This window comes from Delphinapterus leucas, chromosome 12, assembly GCF_059928025.1.
Source record: "Delphinapterus leucas isolate spDelLeu-1000000601 "Yukka" chromosome 12, BTC_Dleu_Yukka2, whole genome shotgun sequence".
NCBI lineage: Eukaryota > Metazoa > Chordata > Mammalia > Artiodactyla > Monodontidae > Delphinapterus > Delphinapterus leucas.
In genome coordinates, this window is record NC_143140.1 from 47,201,472 (window position 1) to 47,225,553 (window position 24,082).

General features: G+C 36.5%; 1 protein-coding gene across 1 annotated transcript in view; it reads right to left on the reverse strand.

Annotated features, from left to right (window-relative positions):
- The window catches only part of AK9 (adenylate kinase 9), a 114,027-nt gene extending 92,469 nt beyond the window's left edge, over positions 1–21,558 (reverse strand). Inside the window, exons 1-8 of the mRNA XM_089921932.1 lie at positions 21,410–21,558; positions 20,072–20,135; positions 18,459–18,511; positions 18,263–18,359; positions 12,871–12,983; positions 9,484–9,672; positions 7,098–7,226; positions 3,382–3,456 (exon numbers count right to left, since the gene is read on the reverse strand). Coding sequence (XP_089778058.1) covers positions 3,382–3,456; positions 7,098–7,226; positions 9,484–9,672; positions 12,871–12,983; positions 18,263–18,359; positions 18,459–18,511; positions 20,072–20,135; positions 21,410–21,526 — 837 coding nt within the window. The 5' untranslated portion in view covers positions 21,527–21,558. The remainder of the gene's footprint in view (positions 1–3,381; positions 3,457–7,097; positions 7,227–9,483; positions 9,673–12,870; positions 12,984–18,262; positions 18,360–18,458; positions 18,512–20,071; positions 20,136–21,409) is intronic.
- Positions 21,559–24,082: the final 2,524 nt, after the last annotated feature.

Sequence of the window (24,082 nt, forward strand, 5' to 3'; positions counted from 1 at the left end):
AGTAGCTCCCAGGTCTGTCTTCTGTCCATTCCCACAGTCATTACCCTAGGTTAGACCACCATCTCTTATCTGATGTGCTGCAAAAGTCAGAACTAGTCTTCCTCCCACCAACCTGCTTCTCCTCAGTTTTTCCTTTGCATTGCAGTCTGAGTGATCATTTTTAAATGGAAGTAGAAGCATTTTACTCTCTGGCTTAAAACCTTTCACTGGCAGCCCACTCTCTCATGATGAGGTCTAAACTCTTCAACGTGGCTTATGAGGCCTTTCTTGCTGCAACCCCTGCTTATTCCTAAAGTTTTGGCACTACTCCACTCCTACTCCATCCCCCTAAAAACTCCTCCATCTTCCAGTCCTTCATTCATTTCCTAGAACTCACTAGGCTCTTTTTTTGCCTCTGGGGCTTTACACAGACCCTTCCCTCAGCCTGGAACACTGTCCCACCTTCCTCCCCTCACCAGCCCTCACAGTCTAATTCTTACTCATCCTTAGAGTTTCAATTTAGAAATAATTACAGACACATGGCCTTCCTCACGCGATTAGGTCCTGTCCTTTTGCCATGAGCTCCTATAGTACCTTGTACCTCCCAGATTATAACACAAACTGCCCTTGAAATATTTATTTTCCCCCAACATATTGGATACTGTGTGAGGGGAGGGACTTCTCTGACCCCTTCCCATCTGTATCCCTAGAGCTTATCATAATGCTGCACACCTATTAGGTGTTTAAGAAGGTAATGTATTTTTGTATTATTTTGTATTGGACTATATTTTTTGCTTTTATTTTTTTATGTAATGTATATTTTTGTATTTTGTAATTTTTATGATGCATATTATTTTGTATTATTTTTGTATTTTGTACTTTTGTGTTTTCTGGTTATTTTAAAACCATGAGTGTGTATAACTTTTAAATCAGAATGCAGATATTTTAAAAAAAGGCACAAGCTTATAGATACAGAAAGCAGATTGGTGGCTGCCAGAGGTGGGGGGTGGAGGATGGGAGGTAGACAAAATGGTTGAAGGAATTCAAAAGTATAAACTTTCAGTTATAAAATAAATAAGCCCTGGGGATGTAGTGTACAGCATGGTGATTATAGTTGATAGTACTATATTGCTATTTGAAGGTTGCTAAGAGAATACATCTTAAAAGTTCTCATCATAAGAAAAAAATTCTTTATGTATGGTGTCAGATGTTAGCTAGACTTATTGTGGTGATCATTTCACAGTATCTACAAATATTGAACCATTATGTTGTATACCTGAAACTAATATAATGTTGTATGTCAATTATACCTCAGTTTAAAAAAAAAAGAATGAAGATATTTACATTTTGGGGGGAAAAAAAGTACCTTCTCTTCCTTACATTCTAAGTGGGAAGTTATCACATGAAATATATTTAAATGATGTATTTAGTATGGTTACCATAAACAGAAGAATTACTATTATGTTTTCCCCAAAAATCATGCATTAGTCTTTCAAATTCACACATTAAAAAAAACCCCTTTCCCAAACATTTTTTGCTTTTTTTCTGATCGTAAACATCTTGAACAAAAATCTTTCTGTATATCTCCATGTATTTCCTTAGAATAAATTACTAGAAACTGGGCCTCTTTGGACAGATGATAGACATTAAAAAAAATCTTTTGGGGCTTCCCTGGTGGCGCAGTGGTTGAGAGTCCTCCTGCCAATGCAGGGGACACGGGTTCGTGCCCCAGTCCGGGAAGATCCCACATGCCGCGGAGCGGCTGGGCCCGTGAGCCATGGCCGCTGAGCCTGTGCGTCCGGAGCCTGTGCTCCGCAGCGGGAGAGGCCACAACAGTGAGAGGCCCGCATACCGCAAAAAAAAAAAAAAAAAAATCTTTTGGATACATATATGCCGTATTATTTCCCAGGAAGATTGTGCCCTGTATGCTCCTACTGAAACGGTATAAGAGTATTTCACAAACCCTCCCCACAATCCTGGATATTGGATAAATTTGTTAAATCTGCTAAGAAAATGCTGCTTTTTATTCTTTGTGCTGTTTGCATTTCTTTGACTAATAATATGATTATAGAAGTTTAAAAAAATATATTATTAGACATTTCTTGCTAAATTACCTGCGCACGCCCTTTGCCTGTTTTTTCTATCGAGATATTTGCTTTTTTCCTATTGAAATATCAGAAGTTTTAAAATATTTATAAAAGATACTCAGCATTTGTTTATAATAAGTATGGAAACTATTTCCCCTCATTGTCATTTGTTTAATAGTGAAAATAATATTGTATTTTCAAATATGCATATATTCTGTTTAAAAAAAGCTTTATTGAGATATAATTCATATACCATATAATTCATCCATTTAAAGTGTACAATTAAATGGTTTTTAGAATATTCAGAATTGTGCAACCATCACCACAATTAATCCTAGAACATTTTCATCACCCCCAAAATATACCCTATACCCATTAGTAGTCACTCCACATTTATCCTGGGATCTCCCACAGTGGTAAACCCACGCCCCCCACCCCCTGCCACTAAGGAACCACTTATCCATTTTTTGTCTTTGTAGATTTGCCTATTTTGGACATTTCATGTAAATGGAATCATATGATATGTGATCTTTTGTAACTTTTCTTTACTTAGCCTGTGTTCAAGATTCATCCATGTTGTAACATGTGTCAATACTTCATTCCTTTTTATTGCTGAATAATATTCCATCGTATGAGTATACCACATTTTATTTATCCATTCATCAGTTAATGGACATTTGTGTTGTTTCTACCTTTCAGCTATTGTGACTAGTGCTGCTATGAATATTCATGCACAAATTTTCATTTCAACACCTATTTTCAATTCTTTTGGGTATATACCTAGGACACGAACTGCTGAGTCATGTGGTAACTCCATGTTTAACCTTTTGAGGAACTGCCAAACTGTTTTCCAAAGTGGCCACACCATTTACAATCCTACCAACTATGTACGGGTGTTCCAATTTTTCTACATCCTCACCAACACTTGTTATTTATTGTCTGTTTTGTTTTCTGTTTTTAATTTTAGCCATCTTAGTGGATTTGAAATGGCATCTCATTATAGCTTTGGCTTGCATTTCCCTATGGCTCATGTTAAGCATCGTGTCCTGTGTCTATTGGCTGTTACCTGCTTTTCCTTTTCTTTGAGGCACTTTTGGTCACACAGAGATTTTAAATTCAAATGCAGTTTTGATTTAAATATGGACAGATGAATAAATACCACATCAAAATTTTAAGTGTCAAGATGAATTTTTCAAAAATAAATGGTATTAAAAAAGTAAATCTATTAATGATATTTATTAAAATAAGTATAATCCAGTTGATACTTTTTTGATTTTCCAAACTGTGGCATATTCTTACTGAGCATTGCACTTACCGTGAAGAGCTCCTCTGGGGGCTTATTTCCGTCTAGCTCAATGAGATACTGGGAATCGTGTTCAGCCATTACTTCCTGCAGATGATCAAACACAAGCCTCATCATTCAAGATCATTGGCAAAAGATCAGAATCTTAATATACCATGAAGAAATATTTAAAGCTAAATTATTTGCTTTATACTTGACATAATAGATGTTATTTTCAGGAGAGCTTTTACAAAAGCCTAAACTAGTCTTCTTACCTTGAATTTTCCTCTTTCTGTTTTTTCCATTTTTCTCTACAGTGAAGTCTTAGAGTCTTTCCCAACAGAAGTGTTTTGGGGCATCTATCTCTCCGTATGTATTCATAGAATAATTTCTACCAAACTGCTAGCTGAAGAATGGGGTTGGTTCATTTCACTTTTTATTCCCCTGGCTGTGGGTGATGTTCAGTATCCAGATATCCATCTCTGTAAACTGCCAAACCATAACCTCTGTGCAATTTTCCGTTAGACTCTTTCTTCTGCTTAACTTTCATGGAGAATCTTTAGCCCTTATCTGCCATATGGTTTGTAAATGTTTTGCCTTTCTATGATTTATCTTTTGACTTTGTTTATGGTATCTTTTGCAATATAAAATATTTTTATGATGAAATCTGTTCTCATTGTTTCTGGATTTCCTTCCTTGCTTAAATTAGATTTTCTCTATCTCAAGGATATATTAATATTCTTATAAATTTTCTTCCACTATTTTTTTTACTATTAAAATCTAAAATCCAAGGGATTTTATTTTTTGACATTGGCAATGTTGAACTGTATCTGAGTCTTGTGTTCCCAGAAAGTAGGGATGGTGGGGAGATAAGACCCACCTCCACCTTTCCTTCCTCAAAGACTCAGATAAGATCCATCTCCATCTCTTTTCATGATTCCCATAGGACCTGAGGATGGCTCCCTTGTTTACCTGCCTCCATAAAACCCCAGCCCCCTTACTTTTCTTTGAGAAAGTCCTCCTTAATGAACATTCTCCCTGTTGCAATCGTCTGAACAAAATCATCTCCTTAAATGTCCAGTACATTTTGTCTTTCATAATACTGCGCAAGGTCAGGTTCTAAGTATTTCTTTTCTTCTAGACAGAAGGCACACTATGTCTGCATTATTTATTTAACCATAAATAACCATGTTCTGAACAAGGAAGTACATTATGCTTTTCTGCATTTCATATACTTTCCTTAAGCTAGATTCTTAAGAATGGACTTATTAAGTCTAAGGGTAGGAACAATCCTAAGGCTAAAGATTCTATACCAGGTCCGACCGGGAGTCAAGGTGGGATTTGAAGACAGGCGAGAATGAGGACTTAGCCTTGGATTACTCCTGAAGTAGGATATAAGCCAGAAAATGATGCAGGTTACTTTGCTCCCACTTGCTTTCCTCATGTCTTTTGAAGGAACACTGGATTTTGGTGGTATTGGCCTTCCAAGTGAATTGACATCTCAGCCAGGTCAGAGGAGACTGGAATTGCAGGCTCCTACCTTTGAAGGCTCTCCCACCTCCCTCCACACACACCAGCACCTTGGAATTACCTTACAAGGCAAGCTATATACTATTCAGCAAGCATCACCTAGGCCTAACGTCTAGGTTCTTGGCTTTGAAATTCTTCCTCTGCTGGCACCAGGGCACTCGATTCTTATCTATGCTTTGCTGTAGGGCTTAGAATTTTTCCACTTCTGGGCTTTTTTCAGACAAGCTGTCTAAAAACCACCATACTAATTTCTATTCCTTTCAGCAGGGTATGAGAGTGTGTGCTTTACCATATATACTTGCTAGAATTAGTAATTCTTATTCCTTGTTCATCTTTTAAAATTTGATCATGGAAATATCTCTTAATTTAGATTAGCCTTTCTTTATTATCAGTAAAGCTGAACATTTTTCTACAGGCTTGTTACTCTTTTGTCTTTCATTTTTGTGAATTGTCTGCTCATATTTCTTGCCCATTTATCATCGGGAGGGTAAGACCTTACAGGTTTTAGAAAAATCATTTCTATGACCTTTTTTTTCACATTAAAAAAATTGAAGAATAGTTGATTTACAATGTGTTAATTTCTGCTGTACAGCAAAGTGATTCAGTTATACATATATATACATTCTATTTTTAATATTCTTTTCCATTGTGGTTTATCACAGGATATTGGATATAGTTCCCTGTGCTATATAGTAGGACCTTGTTATTTATCCATTCTATATACACTGGTTTGCATCTGCTAACCCCAAACTCCCACTCCATCCCTCCCCCACCCACCCTCCCTCCCCTTTGTTAACCCTTGTCTGTTCTCTATGTCTGTGAGTCTATGACCTTTTACTATATCAAAGCTTTAAATCTTTTAGCATAGTTGATGTGGATATTTTTCAAGTTTGTTATCTTTTTATTTGAGTGAGGTGTTTTTTAAAAATTTATTTCCGGAAGCTTTACATGTAATGAAACGGAAGCTGTCATTCTTTTTCCTTTGTGATCTCATCACTTGTTCAGCTGACCATCTGTTAAGCATTTACCACTTGCCAGAATTTGGGCACTGCACTGGGCATTGGTGATGCTAGGATGTGAGACTTGGTCCCTATCCAACCCCCTGCCCATGAATATAGTTTTCTAATCTTCTGAATCTGATATTAATTATGCTTTATTTGATACCCAATGCCAGCCACTTAAGGAATATGTAGAATATTTTTGTTGAAGGAGAAAGAATATTATAGATAGACATGTAAATTACACTTAAGAAGCTATGTTTAAAGGCCGGGAATGGAAGAAGAAGAAGGGAGGAATCAAAGTCATACATAAGAAAACAAAAGTACTGAATCATTATGCTGTACACCTGAAACTAACACAATATTGTAAATCAACTGTATTTCAATAAAAAAAGAAACCAGTTTGGTTCTCAGTTTTTGGCGGGGGCGGGGTGGGCAATGGTGATGAAAATGATCCACTCATTTGTCTCTAAAAATATATAAACATTATAAAACAGCATGAAACAAATTCTTTTAGTTTCTCTATCAGATGGGAAGGGTAATTTGAGGACTGTTTTTTATTTTCTTTGTATTTCCATTGCTTAGCATGGTATCTGGCCAAATGCCAGATAATAAATGTTTGTTGAATAAATCTCCAACATAAATTGGGCAGAGTCTGCCCTGGATTTTTAACCATAAAAATATGCTTTTCAATAATCATAATTTCAGTAATCATACTTTTAAAATGCTAATTATTTTAATTAAAAATTTCCTATTATAATATATAATGCCCTTATCATGTTTGCAAATAATCATCTTTGAATGGGATAAACAGAGAAACCAGTCTGGGATAGCTCTTCTTTAGACTGCAATTTAACTAAATTAACAATTCCTTTTAGAATAAAAGATACACCTCAACTGTACATTTGTTTTGATAAACCCGTAAATGCTTTCACAAAACAATCTCTTGACATGGACTTTCCAACCTCCAACAATAAACAAATTCCCCTAATGACTTTTGAAAAATGCAATTTTCAGCAACATTCCTGCTTTGTGAGAGTAAAATAATATTGTTCTGTGAAACAGCTTTTGGAATGCAATCTTATTCTGATAGCATTTTACCAAGCTCAAGAGGAGGAGAATCAGGTAGATAATACATGAAGTGAAGAAATGTGAAAGTTATTTCAGGGATAAAACACAGATATCAACATTCCGATTTTCAGCAACATATCTTGTTCTTACTTCTAAAGGGTGAAGAATTATTTCCTTATAAAATTTAACAATGTGTTCGATATTTTCCAAATAATCCTCAGGCCTCTGAACTAGATGTTGAAGAATTTCAGCCACCACCTGCATTTCAGCAATAAATGCCTAAATGGAAAAGATGTTAAATATCTTTATGTTAATCGTTACTTTATTTACAAGTCATATCCCTCCCTCCTTATACCTAGATGCCCTTTTGGGATGAGAAGAAGGGAGAAGGGCAGATTAGAAACAGGATTTTTATTTTAGAGAGATAGAACACCCCTGAAGTTCCTTAATCAGATGGAATAAAGCTTTAAATTCACTTGGATACTTACTAATTTCTTTTTGCTCCCCAATAAGTAGGGAAGAGTAAAGGAATAACATCAGATTTTTAGAGACAAAGAAATTAGATTTTTTATGAATACTTGAGCTTGTAGCTCATTCATTCATTGATTCATTCATTTAGTAAAGCTTAAGTGCCTACTCTGTGCCAGACACTGTTCTAGGAGCTTGAGAGATGACAGGGAACAAAACTGGGGAACAGAACAGAACTGAGCCCTGGGGCTCAGAGAGCACATGTCCCAATTGAGGAAGACAGAGTATAAATAAGTAGACAAATAAATACATCACAGGTTAGGCTGTGGTTGTAAGAGCTAAGAAGAAAGATGATGCAGGGGAGAGGGAATGGAGAGTGATGGGAGAAGGTGGTCATGAAAGGGTTCTCTGAAGAAGTGACATTTGAGTAGAGCCACACAGATTTCTGGGGAAAGAATATTTCAAGGCAGAGGAAATAGTATGTGTAAAAGTTCTCAGCCCAAGGCCTGGTAGGCATTCAATATCATATTTATTATCTTATTATCATATTTATTATCTTAATTACAATGGTATGCTTTATTCAGGCTAAAATGACACACTTTTATTCCTATTTGCTGTGAGGTTCACCTTTTTTTAAAAATCTGGTATATAGATGCTGACTTTTATCTAATGCCTTATTTGCACAGGGAAGATTATTTTATATTTTTAAAATAAGAGTTTTTTAAAATTGAGATGTAATTGACATATAACATTACATTAGTTTCAGGTGTACAATATAATGATTCAATACAGTTGATCTTTGGGCAACGTGAATTTGAACTGCATGGGTCCACTTATAGGAGGATATTTTTCAATAGTAAATACCACACTACTACATGATCTGCGGTTGTTAGGATACGGAGGTTGGATTGTAAAGTTAACTTGGATTTTTAACTGCATGGAGGGTCAGTGCCCCAGCCCTGGAGTTGTTCCAGGGTCAGCTGCATTTGTACATATTGTGAGATGATCACAATAAGTCTAGTTAACCTCCATCATCATACATAGTTACAATTTTTTTCTTGTGATGAGAACTTTTAAGATCTACTCAAGTGAAAGAACAAATGCCAAAAATTCATTTAACCTATTAGTGAGGGAACCAACAGGATGACAAAGCTGAAGTATCTATAATAACTGAAATCAGAGTGCAAAATTTGATATCCTGCTTAGTATCCTACAGGGCAATAAAACTGTAGCCTTTGGGGCTTATCTTTTGCACTAGACAAATGATTTGCGATGTAGCCACCTACAAATTAACACCTGACTTCACAGAGTCTAGGCCCTAAGAGAAATAGTATTTATTCATAATAATTTAGACATTATAGAAATTATTTTAAATTATTAAACATTATAAATAAATAAATTTATAATAGAAATCACAGGTATATTTCAGTAGGGCAAGGACTGGCAAACTATGACCTGTCCCACCCCAGTAGGCTAAATCCAACCCATCACCTATTAACAGATTTCTTTACATCAATTTTCCTCATTAAGTCATGGTAGAAGATTCTTTTGAGGCCCTATTGCATTATGCTTACTAGTACTGAATTTAGGATTGTTGTATCAACATTATATGTGAAATTGGGCTATAGCTTTCTTTTCATGTGCTCTCTTTGTCAGAGTTTGAAATCGGGGTTATACTAACTTCATAAATTGGATTCTGACTGGGCTACCTTCTTCTCCATATTACACTTGTCTTATATGGCTCTAACTCCTCACTCTAGCTTACATAGTGCTTGACACATAGTAGGTGACCAGTAACTCTCTGTTGCTATGAAATGAAGCAGATTAGCTGTCAGGATATGGAGGGACTTCCATACTGACAAGAAGGATGACCTTAAACTTGATGACCTCTACATTATGATCTAATGGTTCTTGAAAACATGAAATATTTTTGCTATTTCCTCCAGACTAAATGAAAACTTGAAGAAAGTGTAATTTTCTCTAGTAGCTGCTATTTTTTATTATTTATACTATCATTTAATTTAATGATAGCAGTTTAAAAGTGTAGTATCTGGTATGGGGATATTACCTCTTCTTCTTCTTGCTCTTCTTCCTCTTCCCTTTCGTCTTCTCCTTTTCCTTCCTTTTGGGCTTCTCTCTTCTTTTTCCTGAGACTCTCAATGACTTCAGGATCCCACTGATCTCTTGTGAATATGTATCCTGTACTACTGTGCTGCCTTTGCCCCGAAATTCTTTGGCATAAATCATAGTCAGGACACTAAGGAACAACATTAGTAATTACATAAAACATTTTGAATATGCCTTTACTTCCTGTTCACATACTATGCAGTATCTAAACTCCCAAATTCCTCAAAACCCTGAGCCAATTCAATACTGTAAATGGCATTTTGAATCAGATTTTATCATATACCAAGAGAGGCACAAGATACAACTTTTCTGCTATGACAACGCTTTTCTTTACCCAACAGTAACACATGTGAGAAAGTATCAGAAGCTTTAAGACTAAAATAAAAAAAGAGGGTTAGAATAACAGTAGAAAGAGCCAGAGAAATAGAATAGAAAATCAATTTAGTCAGCAAAGGTACACAGGAGGATTCTGTCAGATTAGTTTGAAAAAGCTGAGAATGGATGAAAAAGGGGGAATAGCCACAATCTTATGACAAAAAAAATATGTCTTGTATTTATAGTATTTACTATCATTTACAGCTTTATGGATGAAGTATCTCATAAAATAGCATCAATGAATGGGACCTGAAAGGTCATCTAGTTTAGTCTAACCTTTTCATTTTGTAAATGAGAAAACTGAATCTGGATAGTAAAACAGGACAAAACCAAAGTCTATGAGTAATTTTCTCATTTCAAGTGCTTCCACGTGTGTAATATTTTACTCAATTCTTAAACTAACCCTGTAAGAGAAGTAATACAATATGATTAAAGCCATTTTGCAGACCAGAGAAGGACTGCTCTGGCAGGGTAAGGTCACAATGTCATGAGGGGAAACTACAACTCGGGACCAGGCCTTCTGATCTGTAGCCCATGCTCTGTGACACATTATTAATGATAAACTAAGGTTTTGAGCTGTAAATCCTGCTCTGAATATTTTTCACGATAAACTCTGGATGACGTTCTATAGTAGTGGTTCTCAAACATTAGAGTGTAACTGTATACAGAGGACTGTAAAAAAAAGATTTCTGCTTCCCCTGTGATTTATTAAGTCTGGAGTGAGGCTCAGACATTTTAACAAACATTGTCAGTGATTCTGATGCCAACAGTTCATGGATCACACTTTTGAGAAACAGGAAGCAAGAAACTTTAGAACTTTTCGTGCTCATTTTCTGATTTCTTTAGACTACTTCTATATGGAGATGGGATGGGTATTTACTGAGGCAAGACTTTTATTTAGGGTTTCTAATTTTTTCACAAAAAAAGATCTCAACCCATTCTGGTAATTTAAAAAACCACATGTATATTTGCCCTCATTCGGCAACCCAGAATACCCACATTGTGGGTCCTTGACAAAGACTATTGTCTCCTGTTTTCACTTATAGGAAGTGATTTATTAATCTTAGGGTGAATCTGAAGGTATGCCTGGGAGCAGTGATCCTCAAACTTCAGCAGCATCCATGTGTACTGGAGGGCTTCTCAACACAGACAGCTGGATGCTACCCCAACAGTTTCTGTAGTTCTGGGGTGCTCCCTGAGAGTTTGCATTTCCAACAAGCTTCTTGAGTGCTGCTAATGCAGTTGGCTCTCGGACCAAATTCTGAGAACCACTGCTGTAGCAGATCACTGGCCCTTAATGCGTTTTGTTTGTTTGTTTGTTTTTTTAGTATACAGACCTCTTTAGAATATGATGAAAGCCATAGGCTTTTGCTTCAGAAAAATGTCCATACACATAAAATTTGCATATAGTTTCAGAACGTTCATGGATGCTTAAGGATTCATGGATCCCAGGCTAAAAACTTCTGGTCTAGAAATCCCAGACTCTATTCCCAAATAAGGCCAAACCATCAGAGAAGTGTGTGCTGTACTGAAGTTCTATCTCCCATGAGGCCCTCTGATTATGCCCCAGCTACCTGTGGAAACTGCCATGGACACCCACCATCACACAATATCAATGGGGTTAAGAACTTCATTCTCTACGTTAACAATCCTTATGTTGAGGCCCATGTAAGATATATCTCTCATTTTGTTTTTCCTGAGGAATGGCTTGTCTTTTCATGGGCAATGCGGATTTTATATAACTGGTCACATTTCCCCTTCTGCTTTGGTTCATCAAACTTAGAACCAAATTTATGACCCAAATTTAGTGAGCATTTGGAGCCTTATGGCCTGTATATCTCTGTGTTCTTATTCCACCCAGTCTTAATTTCCTATATAATCTCTGTGTTCCATGGCCTAGACTTTATATTTGGTTTCAGTTAATTGTTTGAGATTTTTTTTTCTCACTCATATGTTCACATGGGTGACATTCTGAAGGTCACACAGGGATTTTGAATGGCCTCCGGTCATGACATTGGGCTGGGGCTGCAGATGACCCCAACACCCATCACTGAATGCCACCTGTCTCTCACAGCTAGCCCAAACACACCACTGAGTCCCTGCACCTGAGCTGAGGACCATTTAATTTATTTTGAGTTGTCAAACCCTTTGGGGAATCAGGCAGAGTATTGTTATAAATGGTTATCATTCATGTTCATATAAACAAGTGGTCCTCACCTCACTGCATTCTTACCACAACCCTATGAAGCAGCTATCTTTGTATCATCTTTGTGAAGAGGAAATTGAGGCTCCTAAATGTGATTTACCATGTTCTACAGTTGGTAAAGGAGAGAAATGGGAACAGGACCAACCCATCAGTGTTCTTTAACATTCGTACATCCAAATAATTTGTTCATTCTTTCATTTTATTTAACTGGCAAACGTATTAGGTACCACTTATTGTGCTAGTTGAGGTTTACAGGAGTGAGACATGGTTCCTGCCTCCAAGTAAGGCAGAGTCTAGAAGAAAATGGACAATTACAATACAGTGAGGTAATATGATAGAAAAGAGCAACATGAATGGTCATCAGAGAAGTATTTAACTTTCCTGTAATGAAGCAGCTGTGGGGGAGAGAGAGAGGGAGAGAGAGGGAGAGAGAATGAGAATTAGTTAATGTTTGTGTTGGTGCGGAGGGGTTGGTTGTTGGGGAAAGCTCTGCAGAGATGATGCCTGAACTGGCGTTCAAAGGATAACTGTGATGAAGCCTGGTGAAGAGGCAAGGAGGTGTTTCCCGTGGATGGAGCTACAGGTGCAAAAGCACAGAGGTATGACAAAGTATAATTCAGACCCTATAACTGACGCATAAATTATTATTTTCCTAACTCCTTAAAACAATTAAGAACATTCCTTGAATTTAACTATCAAAAAGAATGGTTATATATACCATACTAGAAACACAACTAATATTCTTACCTTAATATTGATTATAATATCAGGTTTCAAATTTAAATTTCTAATTAATTCTATTTGCTGGAAAATAGTCATGGCATCCTGTGAAAGTGATGGTATTTCAGTGATAATATAGCCTGTAGAGTAAAACATAATTTTAAAAGTTTTATAATATTATCAACGTCTGAGAGCATGGATTTATTATTATTACTTTATAAAAATATCATTTAGTTATAGATGAATACTAATGCTGTTCTTAAAATCATCTGTCAACATTTGAAAATTAATAGTTAAGGTTATTGCCACATGAAGTATAACTCTGAATAATGTTTTTCTGACAATAAATAAAACCATTGGGCTAGGAGAAGACATCTTTAAAAATTCCAAATCAATTTATTTTAGGCACATGAGGTGCCTAGAGAAGGAAGTTCCATGCCAATAGTTCTTTAACTCGTGTTAGGAAAGCTCATATGATGAATGGTAAAGGTATATTTTAGTGGGTTGCATGGCATATTATTTTTATTTCTTGAATTAATATTTCATAATACAATGGAATATATATGTATATGTTTATATAAGTTACAGAGAGTAATAAAATACCCATGTAACCCTCATACATTTTAAGAAACAACATTATCAATATGATTTTGGCTTAGTACATTTATTGGCTTGCATCCCTACGCAGAAACCTATATCTTCTCGTTGAAATTCACCCTGGATACCATCATCATATTAGTTTCCTTAATATATTTCTTTAATTATGTCACTCTCTTGCTTGAGAAACCTTTCTCTTGTTAATAAATTCTTAACTCTGTTGCTGGGAATTAAAGGCCTTCGAACAATTTTTCTGCTGTTTTATAGAATATTTTTTTCTTGGAGGAACAACTGACAGACAAATTATGGTTATTAAGCTTTGATTTTTGGCAGACATTTTATAAAAACTGAATGGAGTGAGGCTGTCAAGACTGACCAGTGTCTCCTCTGGGACATGATGGCTGGCATTAACCCCTTGGTCTGACACATTGCAACTGTGGGTGCTGTGGTGAAGGGACTGCATGACTTAGCCCTAGATTGAATTCAACCTTGGATAATTCCAGAGACCAGTCAGTTCCCAGAGTTCATGCCCTCCCCTTCTAAGAAACAAGGGATTACCCAAGACCTTCCTCCCATTCCCTCTGCTGCCAGCACTGCCCACATCTGTCTATTGTAAGTGGATGACAGAAAGATGCTTGGCACTCTGTTTGCTGTGCTCTCCAGCACCCTGCCCATTACTACAACCACTGCCACTGCCCTGAGAGCTTATCAGGCATTCCAAGGGCGACTGTTTGCAGGCATGCCAAACCTTGGGTGCACATGTATATTTGAATGAGTTTCATACTTGATCTCTTCCCTGGTGGAGGCAGCAGAAGAGTGGGTTGTTTCCATGGGGTCTGGCTGTCTCCTGATAGGCCATTATTTGGGTTGCCTTAATGTTCTGAGCAATGGATTTGGGGGCTCTACCCATTGAGAGGTGGCCAGTATCGTCATATCCAGACCCTGGAAATCTGTCTATGGAAGAGTTGCGGCAGAGACAGTTACGTCGCTTGTTTACCTCACCTTTGAAGATTTACAGTGGAATGACTTAGGTCTCTGGATCCAATTCTGGGAAGATCTCAGGGGGATACTTCTTAGAGCTGCTGAGCCCACTGTCAACCTCTCTAATCCCAGAGACATGTCGTGAAGATGGAAGCATAGGTGAGGATTCCACCCTCCGTCCCACTTCTCCTTGACACCATTACCAAGCCCTTGCACTCCATGCTGAAAACAGAGGATTGGTAGACCCCACGCCACTCCTTGCTGGAAGGCTCTGCATATACCATCATAGGCAGAATAGGCACTCGGCAGGCTAATGGCCAGCCTGCATCACCCCCACCAAGGGAAAACTCAAAGACTGTTCACACCACAGCCCAGGGGAAACCAACAGGCCCATACCGTCACTTTGCCCCTGCTTCCTGGCACAGTGAGAAGAAGGAGGTATTCCCTATAGCCACAGAACTGAAGATGGTATGCTACTGCTTTTAGATTGAAGTGTTGAGAGATTCATGGACATTGGGTAGCTTAGCGTCCAGCCTGCCCTGATGGTCATCTCACCTCAGCCCAGCCTGGCATGAGTGGCCATATTGGTGACCCGTGACTTACAGTACCATCCACAATGTGCTATACCTGGGGCAGGGACTGCCCAGACCAGGGCTGTCCATCAGTCACGGAGGAAAATGATTTTTCTGCAATCTAGAAGGAGGATGCAGAGAAGGGCTTCTCAGGGTGCCCAGGAATTGACTCTGCCATTTTCTCTTGGGTGAGGATGCAGCTCATGGAAGCTGATTTTGGCTCAAGGCCAACACAGCATGACAGGTTGTGAATGAAGGGATTATAACTATAGATTGTGTAACTTTTTTTCTAAATAGTGACAGAACCTCCAAGTATAAGAGGGCTCTGGTACAGAAAAATATTAAGATTGGATCTGGCAATACTTTACTGACAGCACATTATCTGTCTTTAGGGATCTTGGAGTCATCAATTACTCAGCCTTACCCAGCCCCTGACCCAAGTTAATATCTCTATTTTGAAAGCCCTTCACTTCCAATATTGCTTCTACCATCTACCAGGCTGCTGGGTAAGAACAAACATCAGAAAGAATCCTTGCTTAGCAGAGAGTTTCAAACTGTGTTTAGCAAAGTGCTAGGTTCCAAAGAAATTCCTTTGGGACTGCTGTAGTACAGGTGAGGGGAGGCTGGGCAGAAGGGGCTCAAGGTCCTGCCTTCACTGTAGCCTTTAAATGAGCCCAGTTGTGCATGACTAGACCATGGCCATGCACTTGCATGCTGATAATGTGGCCCTCAGACTCAAGAAATCATTTATAGGGACTTCCCTGGTGGCACAGTGGTTAAGAATATGCCTGCCAACGCAGGGGACATGGGTTCGAGCCCTGATCTGGGAAGATCCTACATGCCACGGAGCAACTAAGCCCATGAGCCACAACTACTGAGCCTGTGCTCTAGAGCCCGCAAGCCACAACTACTGAAGCCCGCGTGCCTAGAGCCCGTGCTCCGCAACAAGAAAAGCCACTGCAATGAGAAGCCCGCGCACCGCAATGAAGAGTAGCCCCCGCTCGCTGCAACTAAAGAAAGCCCGCGTGCAGCAACAAAGACCTAATGCAGCCAAAAATAAATAAATAAATTTATATTAAAGAAATCATTTATAGCACTCTTCCTCTGCAAGCTCTCAGGATAAGTACCAGTGCACAGGAAGTCTAGGGGAAAGAGGAATACATTAAATGACAGCAGGAGGTGCAATCAGCAAACTCCAGAAGGTAGGAAACTCTAAAAGACAAACAACCAGTTTTTTCAGCATAGAAAACACAAGATAACGTAAAAAGGTAGGGGCAACTTACAGATTAAAAGGGACTTGTGACATACTGATCAGTAGCAATATGTGAAACCTGGTTGGTTGGATCCTGCTTCCAAAATCAAACAGACAAACAAACAAAAAAACACCAACTAGAAAAAAAATATGAGGCACATAGTGAAATTTGACAATAGACTGATTAGTAGATGATTTATTATTAATTTTTTAGGTATGATAATGGTAATGTGATAAGGTTTAAAAGAGTCCTTATCTTTCTGAGATACAGACTAAAACATTTACAGAAGAACTGATATGATATGGATTAGCTTCAAAATAAAGTAGGTTGGGGGGGAATGTATGCAGAGGCACAGATGAAATAAGATGAAACAACAGTTGTCATTGTTGAAGCTAGGTTTTTGACACATGGGGGGATTTTATATCATTCTCTACTTTTGCTTGAAATTTTCTGTAATAAGAAGTTAAAAGGGTTATGAACACTGTGAATGGCATAGCTGAGTAGATTTATTTTTCTCATGTTTTTTGCTTTCTCTTTTTGCCAATACTTATAATTTTTGCCATTTTTTTGTTGCCATGTAAGTCACTCTAAATTTTCTCAAGAGGTAGTGTGAGGTAAAGAATAAACAAAAAGGGCCTTCCCTGGTGGCACGGTGGTTGGGAGTCCGCCTGCCGATGCAGGGGACGCGGGTTCGTGCCCCGGTCCGGGAGGATCCCGCATGCCGCGGAGCGGCTGGGCCCGTGGGCCATGGCCGCTGGGTCTGCGCGTCCGGAGCCTGTGCTCCGCAACGGGAGGGGCCGCGACAGTGAGAGGCCCGCGTAACCCCGCAAAAAAAAAAAAAAAAAAAAAAAAAAAAAAGGATAAACAAAAAGATATTTGCCTGTCTACCTTTACATATGCATTTTCAGTTTCAATCATTATACTTTTTGAGGTCGTTTATTGACCTATGTTGGAATTCCGTGATTGTCCTTTTTACCTTTTTATTCATTTTACTTCCCACATTCTGGGTGTTTTTCCCAAGTTCATCCTCTTTATTACTGATCAGTAGATAGATGAATGGATAGATAGCATATTTATATGAAATAAAGGAGATGATATCTGGATATATATCTATATATGTATGAATATAGTTCAATCTGTACATAATCTATATATATATCTTTCTATCTATAGACATAGATAATATACATATATATATATGGTCTTCAGTGACAAGTCTGCTGTTGCTATTTCCACTATTGATTTTCATTGTACTGCACTTTATTTGTATTCCTGTATTCTTAATAGTGACAATGTCCTCTCTTAATTTACTGAGAATATAAAGCAGATCTCTAAATTTTTCTTCTCTCATTCAATAAATCCATTTCAGGTGGATGATTTTCTCCCAAACACATTGTGATTCTTCTTCCTTCTTTTGCAAATGCCATACTTTTTAGTCATTCCGAACTTCAGTAGTCTTTCTTGAGAAATTAGATCCAAAGCCCCTACTCAGCATCCGTTTGAGGGCAGGGAGATTTCTCGGGTCCAGAGTCAGAGGGTAGACTGGATGAACAGGCTACAGCCTGCCAATATCTGGAGCCAGAGGGTTAGCTGCTGTCATTCTAGTTCCCATTTCCAGCCTTATTAGTGTGGATTAATGCAGAGAAACCTAATCATTGTCAGGACTTAGTAATAAAACTCAGGGTGAATAGGAAAGCAATCAGCAGAGGCTGTCAGCACTGCATCAAGGACCACAGCAGATTTTTCATGCTTTTGCTGGATAACACATTACTAAAAGAAGATTGAATCATATAAACTTAAAATTTGAAAACAAATGTAGATTCTGAAGAATAAAAACAAGTGAACAAGCAAATAAAACTATTGGAGTTGCTCAACTGAATTCGGACTCTGGGATTCCTTTCCTATGCCAGGGCAAAAAAAAAAAAAAAATGCAATTTCAGGAATTACTTGTGTCTCAGATAAACCACGAGTTTTAAGGCTGCATTGATAGCCACTGCTGTATAAAAATAAGCATACCAAAGTGAGAGACTTCTGGGGAGTTGAGCTTCTCCAACATTAGCTTTGTGACAAGTTCATCTGGAATGCTTTGGCCACTGATCAGCATCGACTGCAACTAAGAACAAACACAGATATTGTACATGATTGTATAATGTACCTGTGACACACAGCTTTTAAGGAAATCGTAACAATTTTGAAAGTTAGATTTGTTTACCATAGCTCCTGATTCAGTGTCACTGGCAATCTGTTCTTCCAAAATTGGTAAAGCTAAAATATGAATTCAAAATAATAGCACAAATTGTTATTAGAATTTCCAAGTTAAGAAACATATTTGTGTGTTTTTTAACTAGTAACAAAGATTAATATTTGTGTCACTTTAGAGTTTACAAAGCACATTTATACACATTATGTCATTTAAGCCTAACTAAAGTATAAGGTAGCAGAATGTATTCCACAGAAAACTTGTCTCTGACACTCACTAGCTAAAGGATCTTGGGGAAACTAACTTCCCAAACACCTTTGCACCTTGCATGCTTGGGCCCTGTGTAGTATGCAAGGGGATACGAGGATGAAATGAGGTTGTATATGACAGTGATTTGGAAATTACAAAGTATCATACAAAGTATACAGTAGTATTACCAGTCCAGATACTTTTATAATCATATGTAGTTACATCTACGGCCCATTAATTTTGCACATTGATTGTATAAAAGGAAAATATGCATCAAGAAATGTTAAAAATAGATGAGCACTGAAATTTATCTAGCAAAAAGGGGTCCTGAGGCTGAAATCCTAATAACTTGGTTCCTTTTTAAAAGGAGATATTTCATTCCATGATGGAAGATATCCTGGGACAGAAATGACAGGGGTATAACTTAGGGGAGGACCCAGGAGCTGATTATGTCCCTAGTTGCTAATAATCTATGGAAAGTTTGGTACTTTTTAAGATTTCCTACAAGTGAATTTTATTTTGATAAAAAAAGGGGAAATTTTGAAAGTTGTGTGTGTGTGTGTGTGTGTGTCTGTTACGTGTTGCAGAATTGTTCTCTCCCCCAAGTTGTACCAGATCACAATATCACTAATGGCATGTGAAATGCTCATTTGATAACATTCTTGCCAACAATGATGGTAGAAACTTTAAAGATTCACTGCCAATTTATTAGGCAAATATAGATCAGCATTATTTTAATTAGCATTTCTTTGAGTAACAGTGAAGTTAAACTCTTTTCTTATATTTGTCCATTTTTATTTCCACTTTTATGAATTACAGATTCACTCTTTTGCTTATTTTTCTATTAAGGCATAAATGGTTTATTGATTAAAAGAATATTTATATACAAAGACATCAACCCCTGTCATATATATTGCAAAGAATGCAAAGCAAATTATAAATAATAATAAAAAAATTTATCATTGAAGATAATTAAGTCCTGGAAAATCTCCCCAAGAGCAGCTATGAGAGTTCCATCTCTTTTCATATTTCACAGGGAGACACCCAAAACACACATATCCCCAATAGTTCTAAATTACAGAATTAGAGAATGGGAAGCAGTAGAATGGAGTCAAAGATGTTTCATAAACGTCCTAAATTCTATGACCAAAACTAAGACTAACAGAACGGCAAAACATGTTTGATGCTATTGTAAAGATAATGTTCACTGGGTTGATAGTGATGTGTGACAAAGCAAATATAGCAAATGTTAATCATAGACTGTAATAGATAGTAAGTAGATGGGCATATGGGTGTTCACTGTACAATGCTTTACATTTTAATGCATATTTGAAAGTTTTCATAATAAAATATTTGGGAAAAAAGATAAAATTTACCTTCTACACGAATACACTTCCATGCCTGTGTTATCTGTTGGGCTAATGTTGTCTTACCAACCCCCTTAAAAAGAAAGATATTATTTAAAACCCAATAGAATAGCTATTTGCCAATAAAACAGATATTTTTAAAGATTCTATTGATGGTTACTATAATTACATAATATTATCAAGTAAAAATTTTTTCCATACAATAAATAAAGAATGGACCCTAGATATTTATAGCTTCATTTTTCTCTATTAACTGTCCCGTTTGCCACATTTTATGAAGTGATTTTTTTTTTAAATTAAGAAAATAGCCCTGAAAGCAGGAAGCTGTACCATAATGGTATACTAGGTATTGCACTCTTCTGATTGTTAAATTTTGTAATTTTGAGTACAAATCATTTTGATTATATTGAGATTCATCATTTTATTTCCTGCCTAAAGCTTATTATAATTGTGAATGTCTTGACAGACGTCCATTTAGTAACTTTCAAGAGCAAAAATTCCTTCTTAATGGACATCTTTGAAAAGTATCATAGTTTAAAGATAGAAGTTCACTTTAATGAAGGAACACTTGCATCTGATTGCTTCCACTGTTGACTTTTAAAATTCTATTGTTTTTAGAAACATAATAGAAGTTATTGGAACCATTTCTTGACTCTGTTCCAGGGTCTCTAGAAAATCAAGTCAGCCCTTAGACTCTGCTATTCCGGAGAGGCTTTTATATTAACCACCTTAGGCCCTCTAATGGTAACTACCAACAAAGCTCAGAGGCTGAAAAAAGCTCTCATCTAGAGGTCCTTCCTAGAACTGCCTAGGAAGGCGAGCTATCTTACGACAGCCATTCTTGGTTTCTTCCTGTTTTGCAGAAAGATAATACATAGGTCCACTAACACACTGTGGGTAAAGATGAAGCACATCCCCTCTCAGGAGCTTTAGACACTGATGAGAGTATCCTCCATTTGTCTCTTTAGTGTCCTGTCTTCACATATCCAGAGAGCCTCACAACAAATTTCACAGAAAGTTTTATATGGATATTGAGTGTGAAATAACCTTGGATCACATACTACTAACAATTGTCATGGCGCAGTGCTTTGATGAGTTAATTTATTCATAATATAAAAGCAAATATAAATACAATCTAGGTTCCTTTTCAATAATAGTGTACAAGAGGAGAGAAAGTTATAATTTACAACCAATACTATATCAGAGTTTGTCATACAGTGAAAGTCTAACAAACACTCAAAAAAAAATTAGCACACGATGTGGTTTTCAATCTTGTATGGTAACATGAGATTATGACTTTAAAAATTAAAAAATATATTAAATAATAAGTTAGAAGAGATAACTTACTGGTTTCCCAAATACAACAAAGCAAACAGGTTTAGACAACATAAAGTTTTTGTCAGCTTCATCTTCATTAAATATATCCACAAAAGGATGCTCTTCTGTCTTCTCTTGAGAAGTCATAATACAAAATACTACAGTAAGAAGAGTAAGATTGTTAAAGTGCCTAATTTAGGAGGAATGGGCAGGCAGGTTAGGGAGAACTAGAATATTCTGTGAATTTACTTAGCCCAGAAGCCGTTCCATGCCACTAAGAGATGGATTTTGCCAATAATGGCAAATAAGTTAAACTGATCTATTAAAACAATAATAGGTTCATAGTTTGAGACAGAAAGCAAAAGCCAGCTATATGCTATATAAGACAGCTAAAATAAAGTATCTTTGAAAGACTAAATTAAGGAAAAAATACATACACATATATATTCACATGTATGTTTTGATGTGTGTATTCTATTAAAGATCAAAGTGTACACACAACCAGCCAAACAAAAACCCAATAGCAAATGCTTTAAAAAATCAAACTAAATATGTTATATGTGTATACACATATAAATTAGTCAATGGGTATGTGTGTAGGGCCTACTAATGGCTCTAATTAGAAATCCTAATGGAAATGAGAAAATACGTAGAACTGAAAAATAAAAAACATAATATATATCAAAATATATAAGCTCACAATTTAAGAAGTTAGAAAAAGAAAAATAGATTTTAAAATTAATAAAATAGAAAAACATTATATAAAGAAGGGCAACAAAGCTAAATAGTGGTATTTTGAAGAGATTTACAAATAGAAAACTCTGTCAAGATTGATCAAGAACAGAAGATAGAAGGCACAATTAAATAATATTAAACATTGGTTTTTTAGAGGTGTGTTTTCTCACATCTCAAAACTAAGATTTTCCTACGTTTTCGTTGTTGTTGATTTCTTTCATTAATCAGAGACTGTTCTCCATATTACATTAATTCTTTGAAATTTGTTGAGTCTTGCCTTATGGCCTACCCCATGGTAATTTTCAAAAAAATTGTCTACATCTAGTTTGTGAATTTTATTGGTTAAATCTTCCATAATGCTTACTGATTTACTGTCTACTTGATCAAACAATATTAGACATAGGAGGAAGGACCACAGAGAAAATAATGCTGTAGATATATAGATAATAAGAGGCTATCATAAAGTTATCCCAAATAAATTTGAAAACTTAGGCAAAATTGACAAATTACTAGAAAAATCAGCTTCTTAAGAAACAGAGAAAACTTGAGTGGTTCTATAACCACTGAGGAAACTGAATCAGTAACTAAAAATCTTCCCATAAGGAAACCAGATGGTTTTATTGAAGTGCTCCAAGTCTTGCAATCTTATAAACACTCCTTCAGAAAAAGGATAAAGTGGAGACTTCTTACTTAATTTATGGCTCTCATATAACCTCCATACCTATACCAGAGAATAGTCCAAAAAAGCAAAATTATATGCCAACTTCATTCATGAACAAGATTTTTTTTTTTTTTTTTTTGCGTTATGTGGGCCTCTCACTGTGGTGGCCTCTCCCGTTGCAGAGCACAGGCTCCGGACACGCAGGCTCAGCGGCCATGGCTCACGGGCCCAGCCGCTCTGCGGCATGTGGGATCTTCCCGGACTGGGGCACGAACCCGTGTCCCCTGCATCGGCAGGCGGACTCTCAACCACTGCGCCACCAGGGAAGCGCCCCATGAATAAGATTTTTAAAAATCCTAATCAAAGTATTAGCAAGTTGAATCTAGCAATATATGAAGAAGATAATAACATCATGGCCAAGTTGGGCTTCCCCAGGAATTCAAGGATGGTTAGTATGAGAAAATTAATTTATCATATTAAAATAAATTTAAGGAGAAAAACTATATGATTATCTTAATAGATGTAGAAATAGTATGAGACAATTCAACACCCTTTAATGTTGAATAAAAGATAAACCTCTTAGCAACTAAGAATAGAAGGGAACTTCTTTTATTGATAAAGGGTATGAATGAAAGACACCCTTATATTTAATGATTAAATATTTAAAATGTTCTTTTTAAGACAAAAGAAAGAAAAGTGTAATTATTCCCAGTTGATATGACTGTCTACATAGAAAATCCAAATATGTCACAGATAAATTTTAAGAATAAAATAATCCAATTTGCTGAATTCAAAACCATTATACAAAATTCAGTTGCATTTCTATATATCAAAAATAGCTAGAACATGTAACCAAATATAAATATGACTTAGCAGCAAAAATATAAAATAAACAGGATTAAATAGTACAAAAGATATACAAGCCCTTTATGGAAAAGTTACAAAACCTTATGAAAATACTTTAATGAATAGACTTGAAAAATGAAACAAAACTTTGTCCCAGTGGTCTGCGACATTGTTCACAGAACAATGAAAAATGGATTGGAGGGGGCTATATACTTCCAGGTAAATGCGATATGATTACATTTCTCTGTGGAAGTTAAGAATATTCAAATGGGCTTAATATACCAATATTATTTTAAGATGACAATATGAAATAAGATGTAGTAAGAAGTATTACTAGTATATTAAAAAGATTTGAGATGAAAACTTCAGGAACTAAAGGGCTGAAATTCCAAGTTTTTAAAAAATACCATCAAAATAAGTAATGCTAGTATAAAATGTAGTTGTAAAGGAGAAAATGCATC